We start from the raw sequence: 27112 nt of genomic DNA, 5'->3' as shown, positions 1-27112 counted from the left end.
TCTAGAAACAGCAGCAAACGTTGATAAATATTATGACTACTAAATATGATAAATGTAGCATTAAAAGTAATTTGATGTGTAAATGTTCGTTTTTAAATGAAATCATCAATCAATCAAACTTTATTTCTAGAGCAACATAAAGTGCTAGTGCTTTATCAGCAGAATATGCAGTTGATGGAGGAAGACACAAATGATGGAAGAAGTTGATTCAAAAAGGGATGTGCAGAGTACCAAATAAAAGAGGCGCTTTAAGAAGGTGTAACCTAAAATATTCTGTTTTTTCTAGTATCAATATTTTCTTTTATGTTTTTATTTTTATTACTGCATCTGAACTGTTGCTTAATTGCAGGAGTACTGTTGGTGACTTGACTCTTTCCCTGAGACAGGAACTAAAAATCGAGCTGAACATGAGTCCTTGAGTTAAAAGGATTTTCATACCATTTTATTGCTGCACAAATGACAGGAGTGAAGACATTACAATCATAATCCTTTTTTATTGTAACTAATTTGTTTCTCTCTTTGCCACAAAAATAATGGGGAGAATATTAACTAGACTATAAAACAATAAAAAACAAAAGCAGTCTGAAATTCTCAATGTGTCTATAGGAAGCTATGTGATTTTATCAGATTTTGACGTTCCTATATGGGATGTGGAGAAAACTAAAGTGCATTAAGACTGCATATAAACAGATTGTGTGTGCTGTTTTAGAAAAGCCTCCATATGGTGTCAACCATTGATTTGCTACTAGCTCAGTTACTTTTGGTCTCCATGTTGTCCTTAATATTGTGTGCATAAATGACTGCTTAATTTAGAAAAAAAAGTCAACGAAGGAAAAACAGTTTTACATTGAAATCTTATTTTAAAGCTCAGATGGTGTTTTCATAGATCTCAAAAGTGTTTCGGATATCTTTCTATAACATTTACAGACATTTAAGTATGATGTAAAGGTGCAAAGTACATAACAGAGCCTTGAAAAAAATGTCAGATTTACAAAACCAGTTAATACATTACAGAGATATGTCTTCTGATTTAAAAAGCAGAAAACAAAGTCACATGATGATGACTTTAATTACCTTTGATATTTATAAAAACATGAACAAAAAATACAGAAACCATAATTTCCATTTTATTAGTTTTAAAAACATCCTAAAATAAATTTGTTCAGAAATACCACAGTATATATATATATATATATATATATATATATACAAACAAACCTACTTCTATCTTCATTTTCCTGAAATTTGCAGCAGACAATTTAGAGCAGCATTTGATAATCACAGCTACCTTTAATAACCCCAAAAACATACTATTAAGAAAAAAATTAAGAAGCCCAAACAAATATGTCGTAAAAAATATATTAGAGCAAATATCTCAACATGACTGTCTCGTTGGCGATATGTAACTAAACAGATGGCATGGAAAGATGTCTGAGTGCATTTTCTGTGGTTGTCTCTTTGAATTCATGATGTCTAAACCCTAAAAAAAAACAAATAAAATAAAAACTGTTTTCTAAAATATCATGACAACACATTCAGTCCTGAGGTAAAGAAGTTGGTTAGTTTTTCAAGCAGGCTAGTGGATATATTTTCATACTAATAATTTCTGAAATATATTTAATACTGAACAACATATACTTGTGTATTTGAGGACAGAAGTGTTTGAAAAGTGCAAGAAAACTGGTGAATACAAGTGAGTAAACTGGAAATGTTGAGACTCCAGAATAATCACAACGTCTTTCCAAATTGTCTTCTTATCCGACTGAAACAGAAACAAATATTTGGTTTTGGACAAAAGAAGTAAAAAGCAGAACATGCCTGTTTGATTTGAAATCACCGACAGAGCTCACCTGTTCTTAAAAGAACACAAGTGTTCTTGCATTCATCTTCAGTTTCATAGCGGTTTTCATTCCCACCGCAGCCTCCGTACCAGAACTGTGCACAGGCGTTGGCCTGTTTGTCATAATACCAGCGGATTAAGTAGTTTCTGCAGGTTCCTTGGTCCAAAATGAGATTGCAGCGATGATCAAGAGCTGGGACTTCTGAAAAAGAAATGGGTAAGTTTTCAAAAAATGTGCCCACCAAAACTAACCCAACAGATATTTTGTTGCCACATGAAATTTAACTAAAAAAGATTCTTAAAAGTAGGAATTATGGTTATTATCTATAACAAAGCAACACACAAAGGAAAATCTCAAATTCCTAAAACATTAACAAATGATTGTCTTTCCTGGGGTCAGTTCTTATATTTTATATCAAATTCAGAAATTTAATGTTCTCAATAAGTCAATTGAGAACTTATTGACAGAAGAATGCTTTCTCCTTCTTCTGTTACTAACTTTGTACTTTTCGTTAACATAAAGAGTAGTCCTTCATCAGGTCTTTTGTTTGTTGTTTGTGCATTCTGCTCTGTCCTCTCAATCCCCCACTGAGTCGTGGCAGATAGCTGTTCGTACTGATCTGGGTTATGCTGGAGATTTCTTCTTGTTAAAGGGGAGTTTTTCACTGTCGCTACAGCCTTGCTCAGTCGGAGGGTTTGCTGCAAGTCAATCACTCAGTGTAATCCTCAGATAGAAAACTTTTTTTAACCAATTTGAATGAGTTTAACTACACTACTTGATAACTAGGTTCAATTGGAATGTATTTGTAATTAGACTGAAATGACTTATTTTGTTCAGTACCTTCGGGATGACATGGTGTGAATATTATGCTATATATGATTAACTGAATTCAATTGAATTATAATATTAGCATAGCTCTTTACACAGTTTTTATTTCTAAGTAGTTAAGGTTATTCCACAGAAGTATAATTCCAAAACAAAACATTCTGTGGCAACTTGGCTTGGCTGGAGATCAAGTAATGGAGGCTACAGATGTGTAGGTGACGCTGGAACATGTGATCTCTTCGATGGTAGGCACAGATGCAGTAGTGTGCAGGTATAGGCTTTAGCATAATCAATAATGACTTTAACTCTAAGAGTGATATGATGGTTTCAACATTGTGGTTTAGAGAACACCTGATGTCAATTTTCTCTCAAATTATTAGAGTGTTTCTCTATTTATGAATAAGTAATCCTAAAAAATCTTCACCATGCAGGAAGAAACTAAAATGCACAACAAAAACGAAGAATAAAGCGGCATGTGCTTTTCTTGGAATGAGCTTTTTGAGAAGTGCAGAACTCACCTTTAGGTAAGTCTGGACTCACTACAAGCTCCTTCTGCTTAGAATCTGGAGACGCGTTAGACGCTGGCATTGACGAAGGTAATGAGGATACTGGTTCTGCTGATGATGATAAAACTTCCTCCTTGGATGCAGAACTTTCTCTTACGGGTGATGACATTGGGACTTTGACGACATTGACTACAGATGTGCTGCTACCAGTCTGCACACGAGCCCTCAGGTCTAAATCTTCCCCATCATCGTCTTCCACTACCTAAAATCAAATTATACTATAAAATATGTTTCTTGTAGAAATATTTTGTGAGTAAAAAATTCAGAGGACTGGTACCTGTAGAGGACGGGGATCAGCACTGATGGGCAGCGTAAAAGTGTTACCACGACCTCTGTTGTAGGTTCCTTTTTGATTTTTAACTTCCTTTTCATACCTGTTCCCATGTCCATTGCTTCCATAACCGTTATTGTCAAACCCATTATATCCGTTGACATTCCCTCCATTGATTCTATGAAGACCTAGTCCATTGTTGCTGTTCCATGCCCCATTTGGTATGTGATTGTAAATAAGAGCGCCATTTTCATCTTCACAGAACTTGCTGACCAGTTTAGATTCCAGTGCTGAGAAGAGACAAGAAATGTGTCAATTTGGACTGTTTGCACAAACTGCAGGTCAAAAAATATTAATACTTGACACAAATCATCACCTGGTAGAGTATTGTAGTCATCAATCAGGTACATGTGTTCAGAGTCTGGGTCAGAGGCAATGAGGTTAAGTTCTCGTAGGAACTCGCCCTGTGTGGGATCAGAAGAATTAACTATTCCCAAAGCATACATCTCAATGTTTGCTGCATGAGCCTCTCGCACTGCTAAATCAAGTTTGACAGGATCTCGCTTGTCTGTCTGACCGTCAGTAATGACAATGGCTACTTTTTGGACTCCAAACCGAGCGTTGAAGAAAGCCTCCTGGGTCGCCTTCCTGATAGCAGTCCCTGTGTAGGTGCCCTCACCCATGTAAGGCATTTTTCGGATTGCTTCCTTTACGTCCTCCTTGGTCAAATAACGAGCCAGGTTGAACTCTAAAAGGACATCCAGACTGTAGAGAATCAGTCCGATCCTGGTGGAATTGCGTCCAACAGTGGTTCTGTCCACCAACCGAGTGACAAAGTCTTTGATGATCTCAAAGTTCTCAGGACCAACACTCTCTGAGCTGTCGATGACAAACACAAGCTCCATCGGTCTTTCTTTGCACTTGATGCCACATCCTGAAATGCGGAAAGAAGAAAATTCCATTAAAAACACAATTAAACTTGAATGCTTGTCTTTGTGCTGAGTGGAAATATGATTTAAATAAGCCTATCACTGCTGCTGTGCAACAAATAATTCTCTAAGCACAAACCTGCAAGAGCCAAAGGTTTTCACATGATAGCAAAACAACAGCCAGATCCCTTCTCAAATGGCAGCAACAGATAAGCAGTTTGTTTCATTTTGTCTAGACTGGATTTTGTTATTTGTATTTATGTATGCTTGTCTTAATCTTCTGCAACATATTTTCTTTTATGCATTTTCAGTGGTTTTACTTGATGTGTATGTTTGCTCCACACACATGAAGTGTCCTGTTGCATTTACTGGTCCTCAATAAGTAAAGACCTAAAACTTTGGGTTTTAGGTCCCAATATTGGGAATCAATACCGAGTAGAATCTGAGGTGTGCGGTTTTGTATATATATAACTCCTGTTTTTGGGCAGGTCATTTGCATTTTAAAAGCTTAGAAATGAGAGGGTGTACTTTCTTTCATCATGACTGTATTTACAGGGCACATGAAAATGACATTTGGATGTCCTTCTTACCACATATTTCTTTGATCATCCTTATAACGTCTTCTCTCTGTAAAAGGAAACAAACTTTAAGAAATGAACAGGTTTTTAGTTGAAAATAAAAGCATTTGGCTGATTTAGTTAACTTACCGTAAGGCCTGGTTCACCCTTGGTCCCTCCTCTCCCCTGTTATTCGAAAACATAAGGTTAAAAACAATCACTGTGTTGATCTTACACTGCTAGGATAAACAGTTTTATTTCCACCTATGACTAGAGTTGGATGAATGCCTGTATACACACATTTCATACAGTTACTTTTTTCACATATTTTACCATTTCTCCAGGGACTCCAGGATCACCCATGTCTCCTTTTGTGCCTTTCATTCCCCTCTCTCCCTGTGACCCGCGGTCCCCCTGACCCAAAGAAGAACACATTTTCAGTATAGGCAAATAAATTGGATATTGATGAACTGTTTAAATAGCAATGGTAATCCATTACTTTAGGTCCAGAATATCCTTCTCCTTGGGGCCCTCTGGGTCCAGTCATGCCTTGAGATCCTGGCTCTCCCTGAGATTAGATTTTAAATTTACTTAATTTCACTACAGTCCTCCAAACTTACAACACCCTATAATAAAATTGGTGATATTATGGAATACCATTCATATTGAGTTACATTAAATTAAATAATTAATTTACCTTCGGGCCTTGAATACCTTCTCCTGGGGGTCCAGCTGGACCAATTGGTCCTGGCCTCCCAATATTACCCTAATATTAAGAAAATATCAAGTTTATGAATCCTGAAAAAACATTTAGATACAGTATACAAGAACTGCATTCGTTTCAACAAAGATTCAGAAATATAAGGCAATTCTAAAAACTACCCCACGTTTGAAAATGTACGTATAAACAAATGTTTTGTGTCTTATCGACTTTTACTTAATCATAAACTAAGAATGACTGTATGAATGTTTTGCTAACATAACTTAACTATAATAAAATGCATCAATTTCTCCATTTCATGTTTGAGAAAAAAAAACTAATAAAAAATGTGAAATACGTTGATAAAAAATACAAAAGATGTTCTGGTATTGAAGAGACTGGTTGGTGATGGTTTTAGATGCTTTTTCTAAATATTCAGGAAATATAATTTTCCTTTTGTTCCTGCGATTGTTTTTTAAGGTGAACTGATCTTTTAAAATACACCTTACATTATTTAAAATTAAGAACCAAGAGAACATGCTTGAAATAAATGTTGTTAGTTAATCCACACAGAGTTAAAATTATGTAAAATTTGAATTTTACATAATTTTAATTTATTATGTAAAATGTATTAAAATTGGGGTAAATTTAAACATATACCCCAAATAATATTTGAATATATCAGCAATGTGTATATGAGTTCAAAGTGCAGCCCTGATAATACTTTAGTGGCTAAGAAAGCAGTTTGAAAATGGTCCAAATTTGAACCAAAAGTACAAACCGCTTATGCAAATGGAGCCTTTTAAATTAATTTTTATAGTGAGATTTACATAGAGAAATTTAAATTTTAAAATGTTAACAACAGAACATATTTGTTTTCTTAATCAAGTTTTTCTTCATTTTATTTAATCTTTTTAGAAGTTGAGACCTCAAACATGCAGCAGCTTTTATTCAAATTGACAGTAAAATATATTTTTAGTTTTGAAAATAGAATTTAAAATTGTGACCAGTAAGTTACTTTAATAAGTTAAGAATTTTAGCCTATGTCACGAAAAGGTTGAACACAGCTGGTGTGGAGAAGCTGCACACTGTCGTATGTTCTGGTATAATTTTGACTAAATATTTAAATATTCCTTTTGGCAGAATGCATTTAAATTCACTGGCTTCCTAGCATTGACCTGTCATTTAAGCGCTAAGAAAGATTTTCAAATAGAGTTGAGGTCAGAGGTTGGAGAGAACTTTTCTATAGGCTTTGATAGCTACTCCAAATCCAGTTCTGATATGTATTCTCATATGGTTTTAGGAATGAGTCACAATCATACTTATCACTTATCATACTTTCCAGTGATAAGAGGAAAGTATGTTGTCTGAGCAATCCACCTGAGAAAGTGTTGTGTATTTCTTCTTTTCCTTCTGCAAGACTTTGAAATTACTACACTTTGCAATAAATCCCATAAAACATTCTTATCCACATAAGCAGAAAATATTTGTTTTATAATCTCACAGAGGATTAACTATATCATCCCTCTTATTCAAAGTTAAATTTGACAATGTCTGCATTGAAATAAAAGTAAAATAAAATAAAAGTGAAGCTATTTTTGAGTTGGAGTTGTTGATGCAACTGTAAGGAATGAGATCTTCCTTACTGGTGGTCCCAGTAAGCCCTCGCCTGGTGGGCCAGGCAAACCTGGTAGGCCTCTGAAGCCAACGTCACCCTGAAACAGAGATGAGGATTCCCATATGGACAGCAGAAACACAAATCAGGGGAGGAACTGTTCACATCACAAAACGTCATGGTGACAAACCTTTGGACCGGGAATTCCCACTCCCTCCGGTCCAGGCTCACCTGGTAACCCTGGCACGCCTGGAGGACCCTGGACACACAACAGAGGCGTTTTCTAAAAGTTCTGTTTGCAGACACTGCACAGTTTTATGTTTTGGTAAATGACAATACCACAGGGCCTGGGATGCCTTCACCCTTTGGCCCAACTGGACCCATTACACCTGTAAGACCTCGATCCCCCTGATAACAGAAATAAATCACTGATGAAAATTGATGTCATTTTGTAGACAGCTCTGTGAAAAAACACGTCATATATTAAGTGATGGCATTTACCTTGGGACCAGGTAGACCCAGACCCGTTTCCCCAATAGGACCAGGAGGACCAGCAGGACCAACTTCACCCTGAACACGATGAAACACAAATGCCAAACTGATTACTTAAACCAGCTTTTTCATTCCATCTCTGCCATCAGGTTTTATTTGACAGTTTAGTTCTTTGCTGCCAAAATCCATGTTCAGATTCCTATTCTACCTTTGAACCTGATATGGATCGTCCCGGCTGCCCTGATATGCCCTGCGGACCTGGATTTCCACGTTCACCCTGAAAGAAGAGAATTGGCAAGACAACTCTGATTGAATTATGCATGTGTAAAGAAACATTTGTCCTGCCAATATCATTAAAAACTACATTTTTGGCTCCGCTTGATTAGTATGACATAAATCTTCACCAACTGCAAATTCATGATATTTAGAAGGGATGACAAGCAGAGGGAAGGGCTGGAGATTCAAGGTTGTCAAATGTTTCAATCCAACAACAACATCAATCTATTTGTAGTCTTGCTTTAGGTCTCTCACTTTTGGTCCGGAAGGTCCTGGAATCCCAGGAGGACCATGTAGTCCCCGAATCCCTCTCAGACCCTGGTCACCCTTAAACAGAGAACACCAGGCATGATCGAAGTGAAATCATTTTTAATCCTACACAAGAATTAATAATGAAACATACCTTCTCTCCTTGAATGCCAATGCCTTGAGCTCCCTCGGGACCTCTTGAGCCAGATAAGCCAGGTTCCCCCTTAAGTGAGTGAACAATGAGCTCTTTTAATAGTGGCCAAAAACAATGTATGGTCACCCACTGCGCAACATGCTTTACCTTCTGTCCTGGAGCTCCATCTTCTCCTGGAAGACCAGGCAGACCTCCTGGTCCTGGGGCTCCAGGTTCTCCCTACGATTTCAGTCAGATACGTTTCAGATTTTATTTTCCAAATATGTTGGAAAATATTTGCAGACTTTTCGTGGTGATGAAAACTTTCGTTACGAGAAGTGATTTAAATACCTTTGAACCAGGTTCACCGATGCCTCTTTCTCCAGGAGCTCCCTGCTCTCCTGGTAAGCCTTGGTCCCCCTGAAAGGAAAATGTTATTAACACACAGTGTTATAGGCCCTATGGCTAGTGACCCAGGGCGGTATTAGAAATGGGGTCACACAAACATCATATTTTTAAAAAGCCACATAAGGGTTCTTATTTTTATATACAGTATATGGGATCAATCGGAGGTTTGCACCACCAATTAATAGAGTAGACACTCTCTTAAAAGCTCAATGTGTAGAGTGGGGTACAGTTTGGCATGTGGTGGCAACATTTTTCTAGTTTTAACAATACGTATTAGTTGATTTAGTTTAGGAATCAAAATCAAGAATGTCCTAATCAGTGCAATATAAAATGGCTGATATGGGATGTCCCTGCTTAAATTCAACTCATAATAACTGCTGCTGTCTGTAATATATTTTCTGCTGCATTGCCAGCGAGTTGTAGGGCAGTTAAAAATAATTATGGTCTAATTTTGTGATAAAGTTTGCTAAACTGCTGTAGATGTGCTCTTTGACTAATTTTTCTAGATTGGCCACTGCTGGGAAGATTCACAATGTGTGCCATATTTTCTTTATTTACATTATAAATATTATATATCTGTGATATGTTTTTGCTGTTTAGCTTTACATAACAGAAGCAAACAAAATACTGACAGCACAATATGGATTTTTTTCAAACTTTTTTTTTTCCAACTCTTTCCTTTTTTGTTGCACAAAGCCAGTTTCTCTTTGAACAAACCTTAGGTCCAGATAATCCTTCTCCTGGAACTCCTCTGACTCCTGGTGGGCCCCTTGGTCCCTCGACTCCCTGCATAAGAAGATTGATTGAACTCTTACTTAAAACATCATTTGCTACAATGGGTGTGTTTCTTTTAGTTATAAGGTAGCCTTAGCAACATTTAATCAAATTGATTTTAGCTTACCTTTTCTCCCTGAATGCCCACCCCTGTCTCTCCAGCTGACCCGGGAAAACCTGGAGGTCCCAGTTCACCCTGGAGGTAAAGCACCATGGGTAAGACAATCCTTATCAACGGTGGATGATTTACTGGTTTTTATGCACATTTCTGTCCTATGGTGTATACACCATGGGATGTCCTGCCTCAGAGCATCTGAAAACTGAAGGTTCTCCTCTGCAAAGTTTATGGTTTCGGATTTTGTTTACATTGTTTTTGCTTCCATGTTTGCAATATGTAGGCCATGACCAGTCTACACTTCTCAGCGGGAACTTATTACCACAGTACAAAGAAGAAGACTGACAAAAGGCCCATCATTACTGAAATTCAAAGGTTGGACTATGGCATTCAGAGCAGGCCTCCTAGACAGTTTTCATTTTAAAATAAGACACTTTTCCACTCTCAAAAATCAACTTTGCTAGAGCTCTTTTTTTTTTTTTTAACAAAATGAACATTCTAAATATTTCAGAATGAAATGTTTAGCCTCTGACAAACTGTATTCAGGTGTGTTTAATCAGCTTCATCATTCTGAGGTTCTGTCTAAAAGTGAGCGACTTATGCCAAGACTATCACTCTTAACATGGTTTACTGAAAAGGTTATCTACGTAAGAACAAAGCATGGTGGATCTGGATCAGAACAGAAACATTTGCTTTATTGCATAATAATAAGTCAGAAAGGTTGCCAAGCACAGAAAAATACAATTATAATATTTTTTCAAATGTATTGTACATTTAAAATGTGACTAACTTTAATGACCAACGTTCTTTCATGTGAATTACTGTAGTTGTTTAAAATGACTAAGTCTTACAGTGCAGTTTGCAACAAGTTTTACTTGCTGCAACTTTCCCACAGCAACCAGATGTTAAAGGTGGTAAACAACCACCCAGCCTTGCTTTAATGTTATAGTAGAATATCCTGTAGCCTGGGGGATCTTTTGGGATTCCCCTTAATTTTCAGAAAATGTACTGTTACAGTTAACGCCGCTCATTAAATGCATTTACAACCCACCTTTTCTCCTTTGATGCTTACACCCTGCTGGCCCCTCAGCCCCCTTGGTCCTGAGAGCCCTCGCTCCCCCTGCGGAAAAATTAACCAGGTGAATCCCATCAATTTACATCACAGCATTTACAAATATGGCCATGTGGAAGCAAATGGACTAAAAAGTCTGTCCCGGTGGGGTAACTTAATGACTCCATGTTAATTGCCTACAATGGTTTCTGATTCAGGACCAGTCTGGGTAAAAATCTGTTTTAAGGAAAACAGAATTCCTTAAAGCAATTTTGAGGCCTAGCTAAGTCCTAGTGGGTCTTATAACAGAAGCCAGTTGTGAGCCTAGATTTACTAATATCCAATCCAACCTAATCAATATGTTTGAAATCTACACACACACATTGTTCAAACATTTGATTACTTACAATTAAATAAAATTTTTAAATTTCTTAATGGAAAATGTTCAACAATCACATACATATACTACTGTTAATTAACCCACAAACCGCAACAGTAAGATGACAGCATTATTTTATAACAATGCACAATACTTCCCGTAATTTGCAGAAACTATCTAAATCATCTCAGTTCCTTTCTCTGACATTACCAGGTATTTTGTGGAACCTTCAATGCAACTTTCAATGAACTTTCAGGGAATTATCAGATTCTGTCTTGGAACTTACAAATGATTTTTATGACGCTTACCAGATGTTTTCCAGAACTAAAAATGTACCTTCTGAAAACTTGACAGAACCTTATTGAAATTGCCACAAACCTAGCAGGTACATTCATCTAGCTTACATGGAGGTTTCTGGAACAGACCAGGCGTTATAATGAAACTTTGGTGGAACTTGCTGGGTACCTTCAGGAACTGGATTCAATTATGAAAGACACTTTCATGGAACTTCGGCTGAACTTGTAACTTGTGTTCTGCAGATGTTCTTCAAAAGTTTTATGAAAGTTCCTGCTAAATTTTCATGAATGTTCCATCAAAGTTCCCTGAAACTTTCCTAAAGTTACCTTGTAATACAGCCATGTTCCTGAAAGTACTACAAACAATACTACCACTTAGGTTTTTTCTTTTTAAAGTTGAAGTAAGTGCTTTGCTACCAGCTGTGCATTTCTGTCCTAAATGTTGAATGGATTGTCTTCTTTGTGTTTCAGGAGGCAGCATGCAGTGGCTTGCTTTGATCCAAGCTCTTAAAAACAGAAACATTACCAAGAGAGTCAACATTTGAGCTGTGAGTCAGTGACCTGGAACAGGGGCTAAACTTGACAGACTGGAGAATGGCTCTGCCAAGATACAACCAAATTGCCTGTCAGTTAAATTCCATCTTTCGCACTTGGCTTTTTAATACCTTTATTTCCTATATAATTTTCAGTCTAGAGTTTACTTTAGTGGATGATAACAACAGTTTCTCTCTGTGCCTTAGTTAGCTGACCTAGACTGAAAACATTTTTTTGTCAATACAGAATGTGAAAGTCACTGCATTCTTCTGTCATCCCTTAAAACAACTATTTTGACTAGTTTTCTATCTAATATGCAGCACTTAAAAATAACCTTTGGCCCAGGAAGTCCTACTCCTTGGGGTCCTTTTTCCCCTTGCACGCCTTGCTGTCCTTGGGGTCCCTATAAAGAAAGTAAAAATGTACATGTCACTCACACAGTAACAAGAAAAGGAACAATATTAGTCTAAAGCAGAGTCGCAAATTGTGCGTTGTAACTTACAGGAGGACCAGGCTCTCCCAAACCATGAGGACCAGGAGGACCTGGTCGGCCCTGGAACCCCATGTCACCCTGCGGATTAATAAAAACGTATTAAGTGACTCTCAATGACAATAATTGATCACAAATATTTACAAAATTTTTTTTATATAGACTGTATATGATGACTTACTTTTGGACCAGGAAGTCCAATACCAGTTTCTCCTTGTATTCCAGGAGGACCCAATAGGCCTCGTTCTCCCTGCAATTAAAAAAACAAAACAGTTTAACAAGTTTTAAAAATATTTTTTGAGTCTTAATGCTTGGCTTTAGATTCATTAATAGGTAATAAAAAATAATCAGTTAATCTGTTGACTGGAGTCGATAACAGTAAGGGTGTTTTCGTTTAGAAAAAAATGTATCAGTCAGTAGCTGACTGCTAATAAGAGATTTGCACCATCTTAGAAGGTCTCCAATTTAGAAACACAAAATGCAAGCACTAATTTCTGAATGACTAAAATGTTGACACATGTTTTACAGGTGGTAAATACATAGAAGTGGAGGATTATTTACACTCCTTTAGACTCCAGTTAATCCTAATCCTAATCCAGATATTTCCATGGCCAGACAGGCCACACAGACTTTCCGTCCATGGCCGTAAATGTAAGCCAGGACTTTTTTTTTGCTCTGTATTTAGTTTCAGGAAACAGGCCATCAGAGATCCAGCATTCATTATGATGATTGTAGTAGTCAGTCATGGTGGAGGTAAGGAGGGCTTACAAGTGTTTTGCTTTGGGGTTAATACCAAAGTATTACAGCTCCAAAACTCTTGTTCAAACATATCATAAAAGGAAATGCAGAGCAGAGGTTGCAACATATATGTGGGATGAGCAGAGTAAAATTAGTCAAATAAGAGACTAACCTGTTTTCCCTGAGGCCCTTCTGGTCCAACGTCTCCATGTGGTCCTGGTAACCCCTGGGCAGAAAATCAAACAGAAATTTATAGAATGATCAAAGTGTTTTAATTTCACATGTGATTTTTTTCCATTACTAATACCAAATAGAAATCCAGTGAGTAATTCATTTTGGTCCATAATATTTCATTTTAATAGTTCAAAGTGATAAATGTGTACCATATACATTTTATTATCATGCTTTTTCAACAACAAATATAAGAGGTAAAGAACATGGAAAAACATATTAGTGTCGTATGAAGTATTACACACCTGCATACCTCTTGGCCCTCTTGTTCCAATTGAACCTTCTGGGCCCTGAAGCACATCATACAGAAAAAAAAGAGTTAATTAAATTAAAGTGTAAGGAGAGAAGAAAAACAACCAGCAAACTGTAGATTCAGCAAGTATCAACAACAATCTCATACCCTGTCTCCTTTGATTCCTGGAGTACCGCACTCACCCCTCTCACCCTGTGCAGAAATTACAAATATTAAACATGTATGTATATGCATATATGGAAACAACTTCTCTAACCTTTTGGATTAATCTGAATACCTTATCTCCTTTGTAACCAGGCTTACCCTGCAGATAAAAATAATTATTGATTGTAATGACAGGATGTTGAGTATCAGCAAAATAATCCGTTTTGTTCATGAGTTACAGCATTTACCTCAGTTCCTTCTCGCCCAGGTATTCCACTTAATCCTGCTTCTCCCTGATGAAAAAGAGACATTACATTTGGTAATAACTGCTTTTTTAAAATTTTATTTTATTTTTTAAACTAAAATAGAGCTGGAAATGTGCATTCTTTAAACAGAAAAGCTCAGAAAAATGACATGAAATGCACATTTCCCATCAGCTGTGTTTCTGTCATGCGCATTTCATAATTTAACATCAAGGTTTTCTTTTTCCTTCAAGTATGCATTATTTGTGATGTTCAACTTTTATTTTCTAAATTTCTGAGTGACAATGTACATAACATATAATACTGAGCATATCCAAAAATAGATATTAACAGAAGATGTTTGTCAAAATATGGTAAACCCCCCCCCCCATCAAAACACTTAACTTTAAATTGCATCAACAGATTAGGCGAGTCAATTTTTAAGTACCTTAAAACTGCATTCTTTATAATGACCAACAGAGGGCGACATCAGGAGTTTCAAACTTCAAATTGCTCACAAATCGATATTGGATTTGATCTCCTGGATTGTCTTGGTAAACATTTTGCTACTGAGAAACATTGTCAATCATCATCTCTACCTTGGTTCTGTAAACATGTGACCCAACAGAGGACACCAGATAGTGATGTGGTGTATTTGTTTCAGATGAATGTTGTCAATGATTTAAAAAAGTCATTACTATGGTGTTTCTTGACACAGTTTCAGAAACCTTGAGGTTTTACATTTCATTGCATTACATTTGAACCATGATCATTTAATTTTTGACTTGTGTCACAGTACTCTGAAGTGCTGGAACTTAGGTCATATTAACTTAAATGTTCACATATTTTTGAAGTGGTTATGAAGAAATCTCTGAGTCATGAGATCTAATATATATTTGTAAATACTTTTCTGTCTCTTGTAAAAAACAAGCTTTAAAATTACTTTGAAAAATTAGTTTTGCACGTGTCTTAAATGGATAGTTGTGTAAGTGAAGTTCTGTTAAAGGCTTACGAACGAATGTTCAAAAAGATCTTTATTTTTTATCAAAAACTGCCAGTAGTTCGAATATATTAGCTAATCCCATGTGTATCAAGACAAAAGCAGGCATATAATTAAATAATTTACATTTTTTGAACCTTAAAGCCTTTTCACATTATCATTTTCATGTAGTTATTTACACAAGAAATATTAGTTGTAGGTGGTGCGCCAACAAAAATCTTCCAGAGCGAAACATTTAAAGAGAACAGAACATGTTTCCACTCAAAGTACAAGTACAAATAGAAAATTAATGGAGAATAAAAAATGCATTTAAATAAACAGGTGCAACATTGCTTTTTGCACTGCTTTATTTTGATGTCAGTTATCTTATCTGCAGATGGCAGATAAGATAACTTGTAGGTGTTGGAGTGGGTTGCACCACCACCTGCCTCCATTTGGGATGAATATAATCATTGGGTTATTAGTAAAAGCCTAATTCTAAAAAGCAATTGGCTAAACAACAACAATATAAGATTTAGTTTAGAAAAGAGAGTAGAGGTCTGTTTTGGTATTGGGCCCTCTCGGCATAATGTAAGCCAACTAATTTGGATCTATGATAAATAAAATATAAATCCAAGAAATATTTACAAGTAAAACATTTGCTATCAATAACCTTTTTAACACAATCTCTTGAAAAAATTATATTTAGTTTATTTAAGATCCATCCGTTCATCCATCCATCAACCCCAACACTTCCTTTGACTGGCAAGTAAAACAAATATTTGATTTACATCATACATAGCAATTTTTCTTCCATGGTACATTTTTCAGGTGTATAATTCTAATTATCACATCTCGTTAACAACAACCCTTTGACAGATTCCATATGAGTTCGTTTTCACTGCCAGTTGGGGAATTTCCCAACTCAAAGCAACACACCTTTTGCCCTTTTTGCCCCAGAGCTCCATCATCACCGGGGCGACCTTTCTTACCCTGAAGAAAGGAACAAAATCGGGGGTCAAAATTCAGCGATTTTCTGTGTTTGACATTCTGTTCTCTTGTTGATAAAAGCTCAAATGGCTTTAACAACTGATGCCTTGATCCTAAGACCCATAAATTAAAGCTTGTCATGAGAAAAATTTGCAAAGTGGAAGTTCGACTCACTCTAGACAGGTATTGTTGACAGCACTCTGTGACTGTTACAAGACACAAGCTATCTTATCCAAACACTGAGCGGTTTCTGGTCTGAGCTGCACCTGGCCCACAAATGCATCTGTTGCTATCAACCAGACATTGCTGCCGGGTGGTCATTAAACTAACAAGAGCAATTATGAGAGCCTCTATTGTCTGGGTGGAGGAATTTGAAGAATTTCTCCGAGGTGAGGGCACCTGGACACCCAGCTGTCAGTTAACCTCAGAGCTTGACCGTAACTGAGTTTATTTGACGAGGGGATGGGACTGAATTTGAGTCTAGTTAACAGTGAAAATAAGCATTCCCAATAATTAGATCACTGTGTCTTTATGATCCTCAAATGGCACAACAGGCTTAGCAGTTAGAAAATAACGTTAAAATACCAAAGCTTGTGTATGAACAAGATAGCTCACTTCAAGATAAACTGTGTCTCATGCATTTTTAGTTAAAACATGCTTGTTCTTCATTCATTGAAGTTACAAACAATGGGTTTAGTATCCAGAAATTTTAAGTAACAGTAGCAATATTTTATAATAATATAATTCAAACAAAAGTAATTAGCATAAGCTATTCCAAAAAGTTCTTTTTTTATTTTAAACTGGCTGAAGTAAATGTAACAGAGTAAATGTAGATAGCTAGTATGTAAACAGTATTTATGACATTTGTGACATCTAATCAGACTGAACTTGAGGTTTAGGATCATAAAAAAAATAAAATTTGGAAAAATATGGCTTTTGTAAGGGTAAATGCTCACCGCAGGCCCGCTGGGTCCCCTTTCTCCTTTCTCACAAGCACATCTCTGAGCCAAGGGACACTTGAAAAACAAAACAAAACACATTTTAATCAAATCTAATTACACTGCATCAAATGCTAATTTTTTCTCAATTTAACTTGGGAATGTACTTACTCCTTCATCAGCTAGGCCAGTCTGAAAAGAAAAGGGAATCAAGTGAAATGCAGCATTTTTAAGCAGCAAGTTATATTTACTGCACTCATGTAGAGGATGTTGGTCCCAAAATGAAAAAATTGTAAGAGATCATTTTAAAATAGAAGGCACAAGTTTATACAAGCCATACAATCATAAAGGGAAAAAGTGATGTAAATTCTACTTGTTCATACAAAGCAGTTGCAGAGCATATGAAATCTTTATCTCAAGTGTTTGGTCAGATAAGTCAGACAGATTTTGTGTAGCTGTAGAGATCAGCGTAAATCCTGTTCTGGCTGGCGCATTCTTTCATTTATTTCTCCTGAGCATTGTCAAATACCTCAACATGCCTGTCCATGTGTGCATTCTGGAGAGATGCTGGTTTAAACTCAATACGACCTTTTTCCTTTGTGTGTGTTGTCAGGTGACTGGCAAGAGCTCATACTCACTACTTCAGTGAAGATTGTTTGCAGTATGTCTTCGTCTTGCAGATTGTGGAGGAAGCGGGAGGCCGGGGAGCTGGCCAGCAGGCGGAGTTCGGCCATGTTGGTCGGCTCGTTGGCCGTCCTGGTGATGCCCAGAGCAAAGAACTTGATGCCCTGGTTCTTGGCATCAGCAATGGCAGAAAAAATGTCTGGGTTTCTTGGGTGTGAAACGCCGTCTGTGAGCAACACCACCACTTTGATGCTCCCAATTCTGGATTCCTCCTGGTACATCTTTGTCATATTGGTGATTGCATAGGTGGTGTAGGTGCCATGTCCAATGTAGACTATAGGCCTGATCCGGTTCTTGAAGTTTTCGGGTCCTCTCCAGTCTTTGAGGGTTTGCTCCTTGATAACATGACTGCTGTACTGCAGCAAGGCCACCCTGGAACTCAAGCTGCGGCTGCTTGGCAGCCGCGCTCCTTGGAGTCTGTCCATCATGTCCATCGCAAAACGCTTTTCCTGCTCATGATTGTCTTTCGCGCTCTCAGAACTGTCCAACAAGAAGGAAAGCTCCAAGCTGCAGTCTTCATCCAGGATGGCTGTGAGGAAAAAAACAAAACAAATTTGCAGTAATAACTTAAGGTTTTTGCAGATTAACTAAACAGTGACTGGCAAATCCACAACTTAATGTAGCAGCAGTCTAGATAAGCATAGAGTTATACAGCAGAGTAGATACTATAGTGTAGATACTATAGTGTTGCAAAATATCCAGTATGGGAAAACCTTAAGGTGATTACAACTTTAAAGTATTTTAGGATAACAAACCAATTTGTTTTATAATCTTTTAATAAAAAGTGTCATCAGAATGGTTTCTTGGCCTTTTTATTGCACAATCTCCATTAAGAAAAATAAGATAAAATAAGCCAGAAAATTTCACCCCTTTTAACATGATTAAGATTCACATTATAATGGAAAATTATATTAATAATTTTCCATTGATGTACTTAAGTTAAGTAAAGACAGACATAAAACAATCTGAAGTACACAAATAAAACACAATATACACCCCAACTTAATTCAAAATAGCAACTAAAGTTTACAAATTTCAACATATATTAAGAGTTTGCTGGTCTATACGAAGCCTGAGGGAAGTGGTTTTACACTTAATTTAGGGACTAATTTTAATCTGCCAGAAGAAAGAAAATGAAAAGTTGAACTCAAGGTCTTAGAAATAGCTTTCAACACCAGAACAACAAAGGATTGCCTCACTGACTGATTGGACTCCACATGAACTCTTTTAGTTTGAGAAATGGCAGCTTTTGTTTTGGCTAGGATATTCCTCTTACTAGCTGTTGGTTTTCAGCCAAGATCTTTTTGGATTTCTAGATTGAGCTGTGGATTCAAAGCCTAGTTGGATACAAAGAAAAAGCCTTCTAAAGATAGTTACCAAGTGACGCTATCCTCACACCCACGGTGAATAGAGGGGATATCAAATAGTCAAATGACTTCATATAAAAATAAATAAACATAATATATGATGCAAACAAAACCACTTGATGCTACTGGAAAGTAGTGGTCCAGTCTGACTAGGTGGGGCAGGACTTTAGTTTTACTGAATCAGCCTTTACAGCTCCATGGGAGACGTCGTTATTAGAGGCTGCTTAATCAATGATAGGTGGAAACTGGAGATACGTCATCTTAGAGAGTATATAAAATAATAGATTATTTACATTTTTTAAAGTGACTGAATTGTTTTCCACTATTCTTATTAAAACAAATAATAATTTCTATAAGCAAACAGACAGGCTCATGACGTTTAAGGTGTAGCACATTAATTATTATTCAACAAATAGTTGACGACTAATTATAGATTATTAAAGCCCTTTGAATTTCTAAATTAGCACAATTTCTTTCATATAATAGAAACTTTATCAGACTTTTACATACATTCAAACATATGAAAAAATGAAACTATTATTCTGACCTAAATGTTCAGCTGAAACATTTTAAAAATACTAAATAATAAAAGGTCAAATCTGAGGTGTTTTTGAGGACTACAACATAGATAAATAATATTGATGTTGTGCTGAAGCAGCTGTCTGAAACATTTTTCTAATTCTCATCAAATTTCTCACCCTGTCCATCATGGATACTTGCAGCTACCGGCCTGGCTCTGGTTTTCTTGTACGTTTTCCTTTCCTCGGTAAAGTCTTGAGCCCAAACGCTGGAGATTGATGTGACCAGCAGCACTGATGTGAAATAGGGCGGCATCCTGGCCCCTGAGGCGAAAGTGACACATGATCTGAAATCAAACAGCTTTACAAATCCAGGTACATCAAAACATAGTGGTAAGAAGGAGCAAAATGCACCCTGGAAACAGTATAACAATAATCTTCACAACGACTCACTCTTTCAAAGATGTTCAGTTTTCCAGTTCTTCTGCTTCCTGTCAAATTGCGAACTTGAGAGATGAAGCAGAGGGTCAGCACAGATCGAAACCCGACTGTGCCCTGCAACGGCAGCAGTCACTCTGAGAGAAGAGAGTGAAAGAACCAGAGATGTTCCCTCCTCCTTCATAAGGAGACAGATCTTGTGGAGTCGTGCCAAGACTCCTGCTGTTGCCTCAGGGCAGGAGAATACTGTCGAGATGAGTTACTAAGACTAAAAAAACAATGTATGTTTGCTGAGAGTGGTGTTTTAAAACCTCCCATTGAATGTGGCTGCAGATGTACACATTTGCAAATAAAAAACACATTTTTAAGTCATAGTCATCATATTCTTTAATTGGAATACTGCAAGTTTTTGACACCTTTAAGTTACAGAGCGTGTTTGAACTCTTACCACTACAGGTACACAAACCAACACCACCTCTGTGACTGATGGGTTTGTTTGGAAAAAACTGAACCTGACAATGGAGTTTGAGAGCTGAGATACAAAACAGTATTAAGTCTACAGTTTAGAGCGGTTTGAAGTTCAGAGGCCATAATGGAAAAGAGCTGGCCATCTTTGGGTGGAAACCCAAAGAAACCCAAATGGTTTCTTTGGGTTTATGGTTGTTGCCTGGGGCGACAACCATAACAGCTCTGGCTGACAAAATGGGGGTGATCCAAGGTCAAATAACTTTATACTGTTTTAATGGCCACCAGAGTGCGTAAAGGACTCTAGTGGCCTCCCTAGGACTCGCCACTTAAATAAAAAATGTTGTTCCAAACTCAAGGCCTAACATCACAGCTGTCAGGATGTTTTTGGATTACAACACATATATTAATTTAATGAAGCCTTGGAAAATAATCAATGAAAGTATGTGATGTAATTAGTTTAATCAGCATTTAAATCAAAATAAGTTTTGCACCAGCAGGTGAGTGGCATGCAAATTATTTTCAGCAGAATAAATTACTGCAACCTGCAGGCAACTCTCCACCCTCTGGCCCTGAAGAATGACCATCTGACCATTCAGTGGTCCAGTTGACCTTTAAGTGATCTCTTCCTGGTGTGTTTGAAGATGAGCTGTGTCCTGTGCAGATGGGCAGAAAGTTCACGGAGGCTTCTTCTGCCTATGGTGCTCACGATAAAGAGGCTTTGTATTGGAGAGCCCCAGGCGACAAGTAATTAGAGGAGACTTTCTGACACAAAGGAATGTTGCACTCAGTGACAGTTCAGGAAAAAAAAAACAATCCCTCTACATCTTTGTTCCACTGACAACGATCAAAAATGTACATGTAGGGCATTTTATAAGTATTTTTTTGAGTAATGTTCCTTTATAGGCATCAATGAATAGATTATTTAAATGTTATTGATGAGCTTTGGAGGGTTTTTTTCTTACCTCTCTTACCATCAATATTTTTGTGGTGGCAAGATTCAGCCTTGCTACAGTTTCAGGGGGTAGCATTATGTATTTTCCAGGAACATAGTGCCATTATGTAGCACAATAAAGCAACTATGTTACCCTCAGTTGTGCTGTGTACATCAAACATGATCTTAAAAGACATTTTACTTCGCAATTTGACAAAATTGTGCTTTTGTCTCTTTAAGAAGCTTCTGCATTTCAGGTCACAACATCACAAAAATGTTTGCCCAATAACAATATAACATGATTTAAAGCTCAAACACGGTCATTCTCCATAATACCACACATTCAAAGCTCCTCTGGCAGAAGAACATTCAGAAATGTGACTTTCCTTTGAGACTGTGAACATTTGTAAAGTTTCTTCTCCAGGAACAATGAATCATGCTAAGTGGGTGTGCTACTTCCATTCTTATTGAAAAGTAGAAATTAAATAAAAACATATTGTGGCACAGAAAAATACGAGAAAGCATTTATTATGTCTAAGTTAAGTAAACATTCTTTCTGAAAGATATATATTTTTTTATTAGGAATTAGTAAGAAAAACCACTCTACATAGTGCAGAGTTTCAACCTATAATATGGCGAAGTTTTTGATTTAAGTCCTTTTCCTGTGTCAGCAGGTTGTTGCTGTGTTCCTTGAAAGCATTGAAATCCTGTAGAAATACCACACATTCAGCACTTTGTTAGCCTTAAATTAAAGCGTTGTGGTAAAACAAACCTCGTTCAGCTTCTGCAGATCTGACATGGATTTGTCCAGAGCAACCTGGAGGGACTTCACTCGTGCATCTATATCCACTGCTTTTGCATCTGATGCAAATCTGAAGACAGTTAAGAGTACATTAATAAACACACCTCAGATAATAGAGATGGAACCATAATAATAAGAGGTCTCAAAGATGATTACATAGTATTTCTGGTTTAACAAGATGCCATGAGAGTATTCATATTGAGAGGAAGTATTGGGAAATTCTATAAAGATGCAAAAATGGGATTCCCCCGACCCCTAAACTGTGGGGCCCTGCAGCGCCTCTAGATATGCCATGCACCTCTTGGCTGCTTCTCTGATTAATGCTCTCCTTGTGGAGCCAGTCAGTTGAGGCAGATAATCACATCTCAGTGGGATTGTGTTTGTGTTTCTTCCATTTTCAATAAATTAAATACAGTTTGACTCTGCTTACTCATTATGTTCCCTCTACAACCAGTTGTATGCACTTGGTTTTATTTAGGAATTATAGAAGGTGGAATACATAAAGTTTCAATAAAATTAATAGAAATTTGTGATTTTATTGTGTGAAATGCTCACATAAATACTTTTTCAGGGCACTGTCTAGCATAAACACGGCATTAACTCACTTATTTCATGGATCTAGTGGTTAACCAGTGAACTTCAGCAGAGTGGAAACACTGAAATGTATTTTACCTTTCCTGTGCTTCAATTTTGGCTTTTTCCTCGTTTCTCCATTTTGTTTCCAGCTCATAGATTTGTTCCTGTTTTTCCTGTAGGGAAGATGAGTTTGTATGTAAAGTGAACACTTTATGCTTTTTTTGTTGCAAGTATTAGTATTTTATTAATAACAAATCATTTCAATTTACCTGAATTGATTTGCCTCTTTCAATAGAAATATCCAATAATTTCTTTCTTTCACTGTTTAGATGCGCTATGGTTTCTTTTAAGCTCGTTTCCATCAAAGCGTGTTCTTCTTGAGCTTCTGAAAGTTTTAGCTTCAAATCTGGAAGTTTGGAAAAACAAACTTTATACATGTACTGTTGCATTGCTTGTGCTTTAAAAATGAATAGAGTTATCTACCTTTACAACTTTCCTCAGCATTGTTGTGCTGATTTTGAGCATCATGCAACTGTTCTAGAAGTGACACCACTTTGACTTTATGCTGGACTGCTTGTTCTCTGCGGTTTGACTCACTTTCAGTGATTTTCTCACTTTAGATTTAAGATGATATGATTAGGGATATCAATAAAGAAGAGCAGGTGAAATAAAAACAGCATAAAATAGACGATACGAGTTTAAATTATTATTATTATTATATATTCCCCCCCCTCAAAACAATAGTCGTTTAGTTGTTAGAAACTACAGACTGTAATTAATTAAGTCGAAGGCTCCCTGTATTCAAAAATCCACATAAATTACCTTTGCAATGACAGAGAAAAACATACATAATGTTTTAGTAGGCTGGGGATGCAAATCATTGATATTTCTTATGAATCTGATTAATTTAATGAGAAACAAGTTTAAAAAAATTACCTGAATTCCTGTTCATTAGCGGTACATTTATCTCTCAGCAGCTTATTTTCTTGCAGCAGTTTTTTAACCAACATTTCTTTATCATGTAGTTTCTCTGAGAAGAGTGAATCATTTTCCAACTGCAGCCGCTTGTTTTCCACCTTTAGCATCACGTTCTGGTTTTTGTGCTCCTCCATGAAATTAATGATTCCCTCATTATTGGCCGCCAGATCTGTGAATCTATATTTTAACATATCTGCTCTTTTTCTTTCGCCCTGTAGTTCTTTCTGGCAGAGGGCTAGTTGGTCCTCAAGTTCAGAGTTAATTTGCTGAAGTGCTTGATATCGCAGAAGCGTTTCATCGGCTCTTTTTTTCAGTGTGTAGATCAAGGTAGACTGCTCATCTATCCTGGACCACAGCATTTCCCTGGTGTCTTTGACGTCAGAATTTTGTGGATTTGTATTTGATGGCTGAATACCGTCTGCATTCTGGGAAAAAAAGAAAGACAACCCTGGGTTAAAAACATGTCAACAGTATCCACATTCATGGTGATTCATCTAAAGACAGATTATTTAATTATTATTATTTTTCCAAAAAGCACTGAAACTTGCCGTCTTTAGTAAAATTACACGTCACATTTTTCTCTTTTGGCTATTGTTTTAAGTCTAAATAATTTACACTTAAAGAACCGTGGCAACAAAATGAACTAGGATAGAACAGGGACTTATTTTATTAGGTGCTGCTGATATTAAAAGCAAGGGGACCTGAGGAAAAATATTGATTTTATTGTTGCTCGTTTGTTTTCTTTTGGTGTTATTTTTGTGTTTTTAAGTGATATGCTGTTCTAATACAGAAAATACTTGTATTAGATGTTCTAACTGAAACAACATCCATTTTCCTTGTGTGGTGTTTTCCCAAGAGCTCTTTTTTTGTTGTTGCAGGTTTTACACTTCAACATCCCCACAGATGACGTTTAACACACATTCAGTTTGGAAGATAATATTTTAATCCAACATTTTATATTGACAGATTTCATAAACAAGCAACAAAACAACGATTCCGAGGTATCTTTAACTGAGGAACTGCTTTGACAACTGTAGCTAGTTGTCGCTCACTGCTGATCAAACTACTGTTCGCTAATATTGGTTTGAATGGACCTTTTTACGTACCTCCATATTGATGTCGGCCTTCCTTAAGACGCCCTTCGAATCTCTATGTGGACTCGTCACGATATGCTCCGGAAAAAGTCTAATTTTATGCTAGATTTTCCCTCAACTGGACTGCAGTTAGTTTACTAAGTGCACGGTTGCTAATAGCAACCGCTCTATTTTGTTTTAATGGTAGATTACAAACTAGTTTCAGGTAAATACCGCCACCTTTCGTACCTGAGAATGTAGGGCAGAATCTAACACGTCACGTCACAAAAATATTTCAATTCTACAAAATTTACATTTTTTTAGCCGGAATTAAATCAGTGTTCATGGTATCTTCCCCCTTATGACGCACTGGATTTTTTTTTTTCTTATTGTGTTCCCACGTAATAAATCTGCGATGACAATTTTCAATTTAAAGTTGTACATATTTTACCTTAAAATGTCGTCGGTGAAAATGTGTTCAGTCACTCGTAATTATTTATTACGGTGTTTATGTTTATGTAACATCTTCAAGTGGACAAATAAAAAAATAGAAGGAGGAACTGCACATGAGAAAAGTCGAAGACTGTAGAACCAAAGCTGTCAGTAGATGGCGGTATTATCCCGTGAAAATAAAATAATCCAACTGGTTTATTCTTTCTTTCTTAATTTCTTCCGTCCTTTCGTCATTTAGTTGCAACAATATTTCCCAGGTACCTCTCATCTTGTGCATAACCAGTTTATCTGGACTTCCGTTATTGTACCCATCAGATTAAATATTTTTTTGTTCATTTTGTTTCATTGTTCAGCGTAAACTTTCCACGTGTCTTCTTATATAGGCTACATTCCAATGTCTTTAAATTTATTTAAATGTAAATATGTTCATCATTTTATCGATTACTGTAAAAATGTTCTTTCTTGAAAAAAAATGTCAAACTTTTAGAGTTGTTGTGTAAGACATGATTATTGAGAATAATTATTCTCTATGCATATTTTTGACATGTTATTTATGTCATTAATATGTTAAATTACTGTATTAGAACATTTTTATTTCTTCTCTTTTTTTCAAAAATTATACATATTTAGTCTTTTTATTATCTTGTAGGAGATGCTTTTCTCGTTATAACATAACGTATATGTTATGTTATAAATATATATATATGTTGGCCGACATAAATTAATCTTTAATCGAAATCTGCCAGTGGTAATACTTTCGGGCTTTTAAAACATAAAGCATCCAACAGAAGCGCGGATGATTTGTTGACTTTGCCATTTGTCCGCACGATGGCGACGTTGAGCTTCTTACGATTAATCTTAGCAACAGCAAAGGGCCGAATTTACTTAAACCTTCTTCCTCTTGGGTTTAATCGTATTTATTTGAAGTTATATTATAAGGATTTATTTATTTTCGTTTTTAATTGTGAAAGTAGAAAGCGATTTAATTACATAATAATAATAATAATAATAATAATAATAATAATAATAATAATAATAATAATAATAATAATAATAATAATAAACATTCAAGTTAATTGTGGTTGGTTTTGTTTATCCGCAGTTTTATTTATGTGTTAATTCTAGCTCTCCTAGTTTGTTTTCCCAAGCATGAATATACAGACCCTCTGTTAGTTCCCAAGCGTGGGGCAAAATTATAACAACGACGACCCGCTGAGAGTGTAAAATCACTGGCTCTCAGGAAAGCTCGGACCTGCATGGCATTATGCAGCTTCCAGGGCCCACAGGGGATTTATCCAACGTGCCGAGGGCTGGGCTGGGAGCTGGGAGGAAGAGGAGGAGGAGGAGGAGGGGACGGCGGTCCTGGCCTTTGTGCACGCCCCTTTTCATCAACTAGCGGGCCGAGAGGGACAGAGGAAAGCTACAGCATCCCAGCCTCAGTCCTTACAGCTCCTCCATCTGCAGCGCGGAGCTGGACGGGCCAGCCAGAATGTGGAGAGCACCGCCGCTTCAACTCTTTTTCTTCTTTTTATGCTCTGTTAGATGGTGCCATGCTGAAGGTAAGTCTTCTAACTCTGTTATTCCTGCTACTTCCAGCTTCTGTGTGAGAAAGTTGAATGAGAACCTGGAGAGTTACATGTGACTCAGCCTGTACACTTGTTGCTCATCAGTACAAAGCAGAGGAATTCAAGCTAAGCAACTAAATACACACCCACCCACACCCACACCCACGCCAACACATATTGGGTTCAACAATTCAGCTGCCACATAAATATATATGCATATCTATTAGATAATCCTGCTACATA

General features: G+C 36.7%; 3 protein-coding genes across 8 annotated transcripts in view; 1 reads left to right on the top strand and 2 right to left on the bottom strand.

Moving 5' to 3' along the window:
• Nucleotides 1-415: 415 nt before the first annotated feature.
• col28a2a (collagen, type XXVIII, alpha 2a) lies at nucleotides 416-20292 on the bottom strand. 3 transcript variants are annotated; one of them, XM_032566840.1, is made up of 36 exons: nucleotides 20039-20292; nucleotides 19766-19946; nucleotides 17655-18229; nucleotides 17188-17208; nucleotides 17035-17094; nucleotides 16028-16081; nucleotides 14116-14160; nucleotides 14001-14027; nucleotides 13871-13915; nucleotides 13716-13760; nucleotides 13412-13465; nucleotides 12683-12751; nucleotides 12514-12582; nucleotides 12346-12414; nucleotides 10803-10871; nucleotides 9764-9832; nucleotides 9580-9648; nucleotides 8806-8874; nucleotides 8623-8694; nucleotides 8476-8544; nucleotides 8328-8399; nucleotides 8005-8073; nucleotides 7806-7874; nucleotides 7644-7712; nucleotides 7495-7563; nucleotides 7336-7404; nucleotides 5687-5755; nucleotides 5489-5557; nucleotides 5323-5403; nucleotides 5140-5175; nucleotides 5023-5059; nucleotides 3880-4437; nucleotides 3510-3793; nucleotides 3185-3434; nucleotides 1851-2042; nucleotides 416-1762 (listed from the first exon to the last, which is right to left on the bottom strand). In XM_032566840.1, the coding sequence occupies exons 2-36, from the start codon at nucleotides 19899-19901 to the stop codon at nucleotides 1755-1757; spliced, it is 3687 nt and encodes a 1228-aa protein (XP_032422731.1). In that variant the 5' UTR covers nucleotides 19902-19946; nucleotides 20039-20292; the 3' UTR covers nucleotides 416-1754. The 3 variants fall into 3 exon arrangements, with proteins under 3 accessions (XP_032422731.1, XP_032422732.1, XP_032422734.1); XM_032566841.1 differs by having other exon boundaries at nucleotides 19766-19932; XM_032566843.1 differs by having other exon boundaries at nucleotides 19766-19909.
• Nucleotides 20293-20392: 100 nt separating this feature from the next.
• Nucleotides 20393-25161, bottom strand: zgc:172182 (coiled-coil domain-containing protein 89). The gene is made up of 7 exons (XM_032566858.1): nucleotides 24885-25161; nucleotides 23737-24203; nucleotides 23284-23414; nucleotides 23070-23206; nucleotides 22897-22973; nucleotides 22195-22294; nucleotides 20393-22129 (listed from the first exon to the last, which is right to left on the bottom strand). Exons 1-7 carry the CDS (start codon nucleotides 24888-24890, stop codon nucleotides 22043-22045), a joined length of 1005 nt encoding a protein of 334 aa, XP_032422749.1. The 5' UTR covers nucleotides 24891-25161; the 3' UTR covers nucleotides 20393-22042.
• A 1571-nt stretch (nucleotides 25162-26732) lies between these two features.
• lrp2a (low density lipoprotein receptor-related protein 2a) overlaps nucleotides 26733-27112 on the top strand; it is a 57985-nt gene continuing 57605 nt past the window's right edge. For 3 of the 4 annotated variants that reach the window (XR_004339966.1, XM_032568176.1, XM_032568175.1), the window contains exon 1: nucleotides 26733-26863. Coding sequence is in view for 3 of the 4 variants with exons in the window: in XM_032568176.1 (XP_032424067.1) it covers nucleotides 26794-26863 (70 nt within the window). In the remaining variant the exon portion in view is untranslated. The remainder of the gene's footprint in view (nucleotides 26864-27112) is intronic. The other variant, XM_032568174.1, reaches the window with a different exon arrangement.

This window comes from Xiphophorus hellerii, chromosome 7 (assembly GCF_003331165.1).
Source record: "Xiphophorus hellerii strain 12219 chromosome 7, Xiphophorus_hellerii-4.1, whole genome shotgun sequence".
Lineage (NCBI taxonomy): Eukaryota > Metazoa > Chordata > Actinopteri > Cyprinodontiformes > Poeciliidae > Xiphophorus > Xiphophorus hellerii.
This window is presented reverse-complemented; position numbering and strand designations above follow the sequence as displayed.

Excerpts from the sequence above, each read along its gene's own strand:
- zgc:172182 (XM_032566858.1), bottom strand. Across the intron at positions 22,295-22,896 it reads AAAATTGAAGCACAGGAAAG|ATTTGCATCAGATGCAAAAG; the intron begins GTAAAATACATT and ends AACTGTCTTCAG. Across the intron at positions 22,130-22,194 it reads ATCTGCAGAAGCTGAACGAG|GATTTCAATGCTTTCAAGGA; the intron begins GTTTGTTTTACC and ends GTATTTCTACAG.
- col28a2a (XM_032566840.1), bottom strand. The coding sequence starts at position 19,901 with ATGCCGCCCTATTTCACATCAGTGCTGCTGGTCACATCAATCTCCAGC. Across the intron at positions 5,060-5,139 it reads AGGGTGAACCAGGCCTTACG|AGAGAAGACGTTATAAGGAT; the intron begins GTAAGTTAACTA and ends TTCCTTTTACAG. Across the intron at positions 3,794-3,879 it reads TGACTACAATACTCTACCAG|CACTGGAATCTAAACTGGTC; the intron begins GTGATGATTTGT and ends GTCTCTTCTCAG.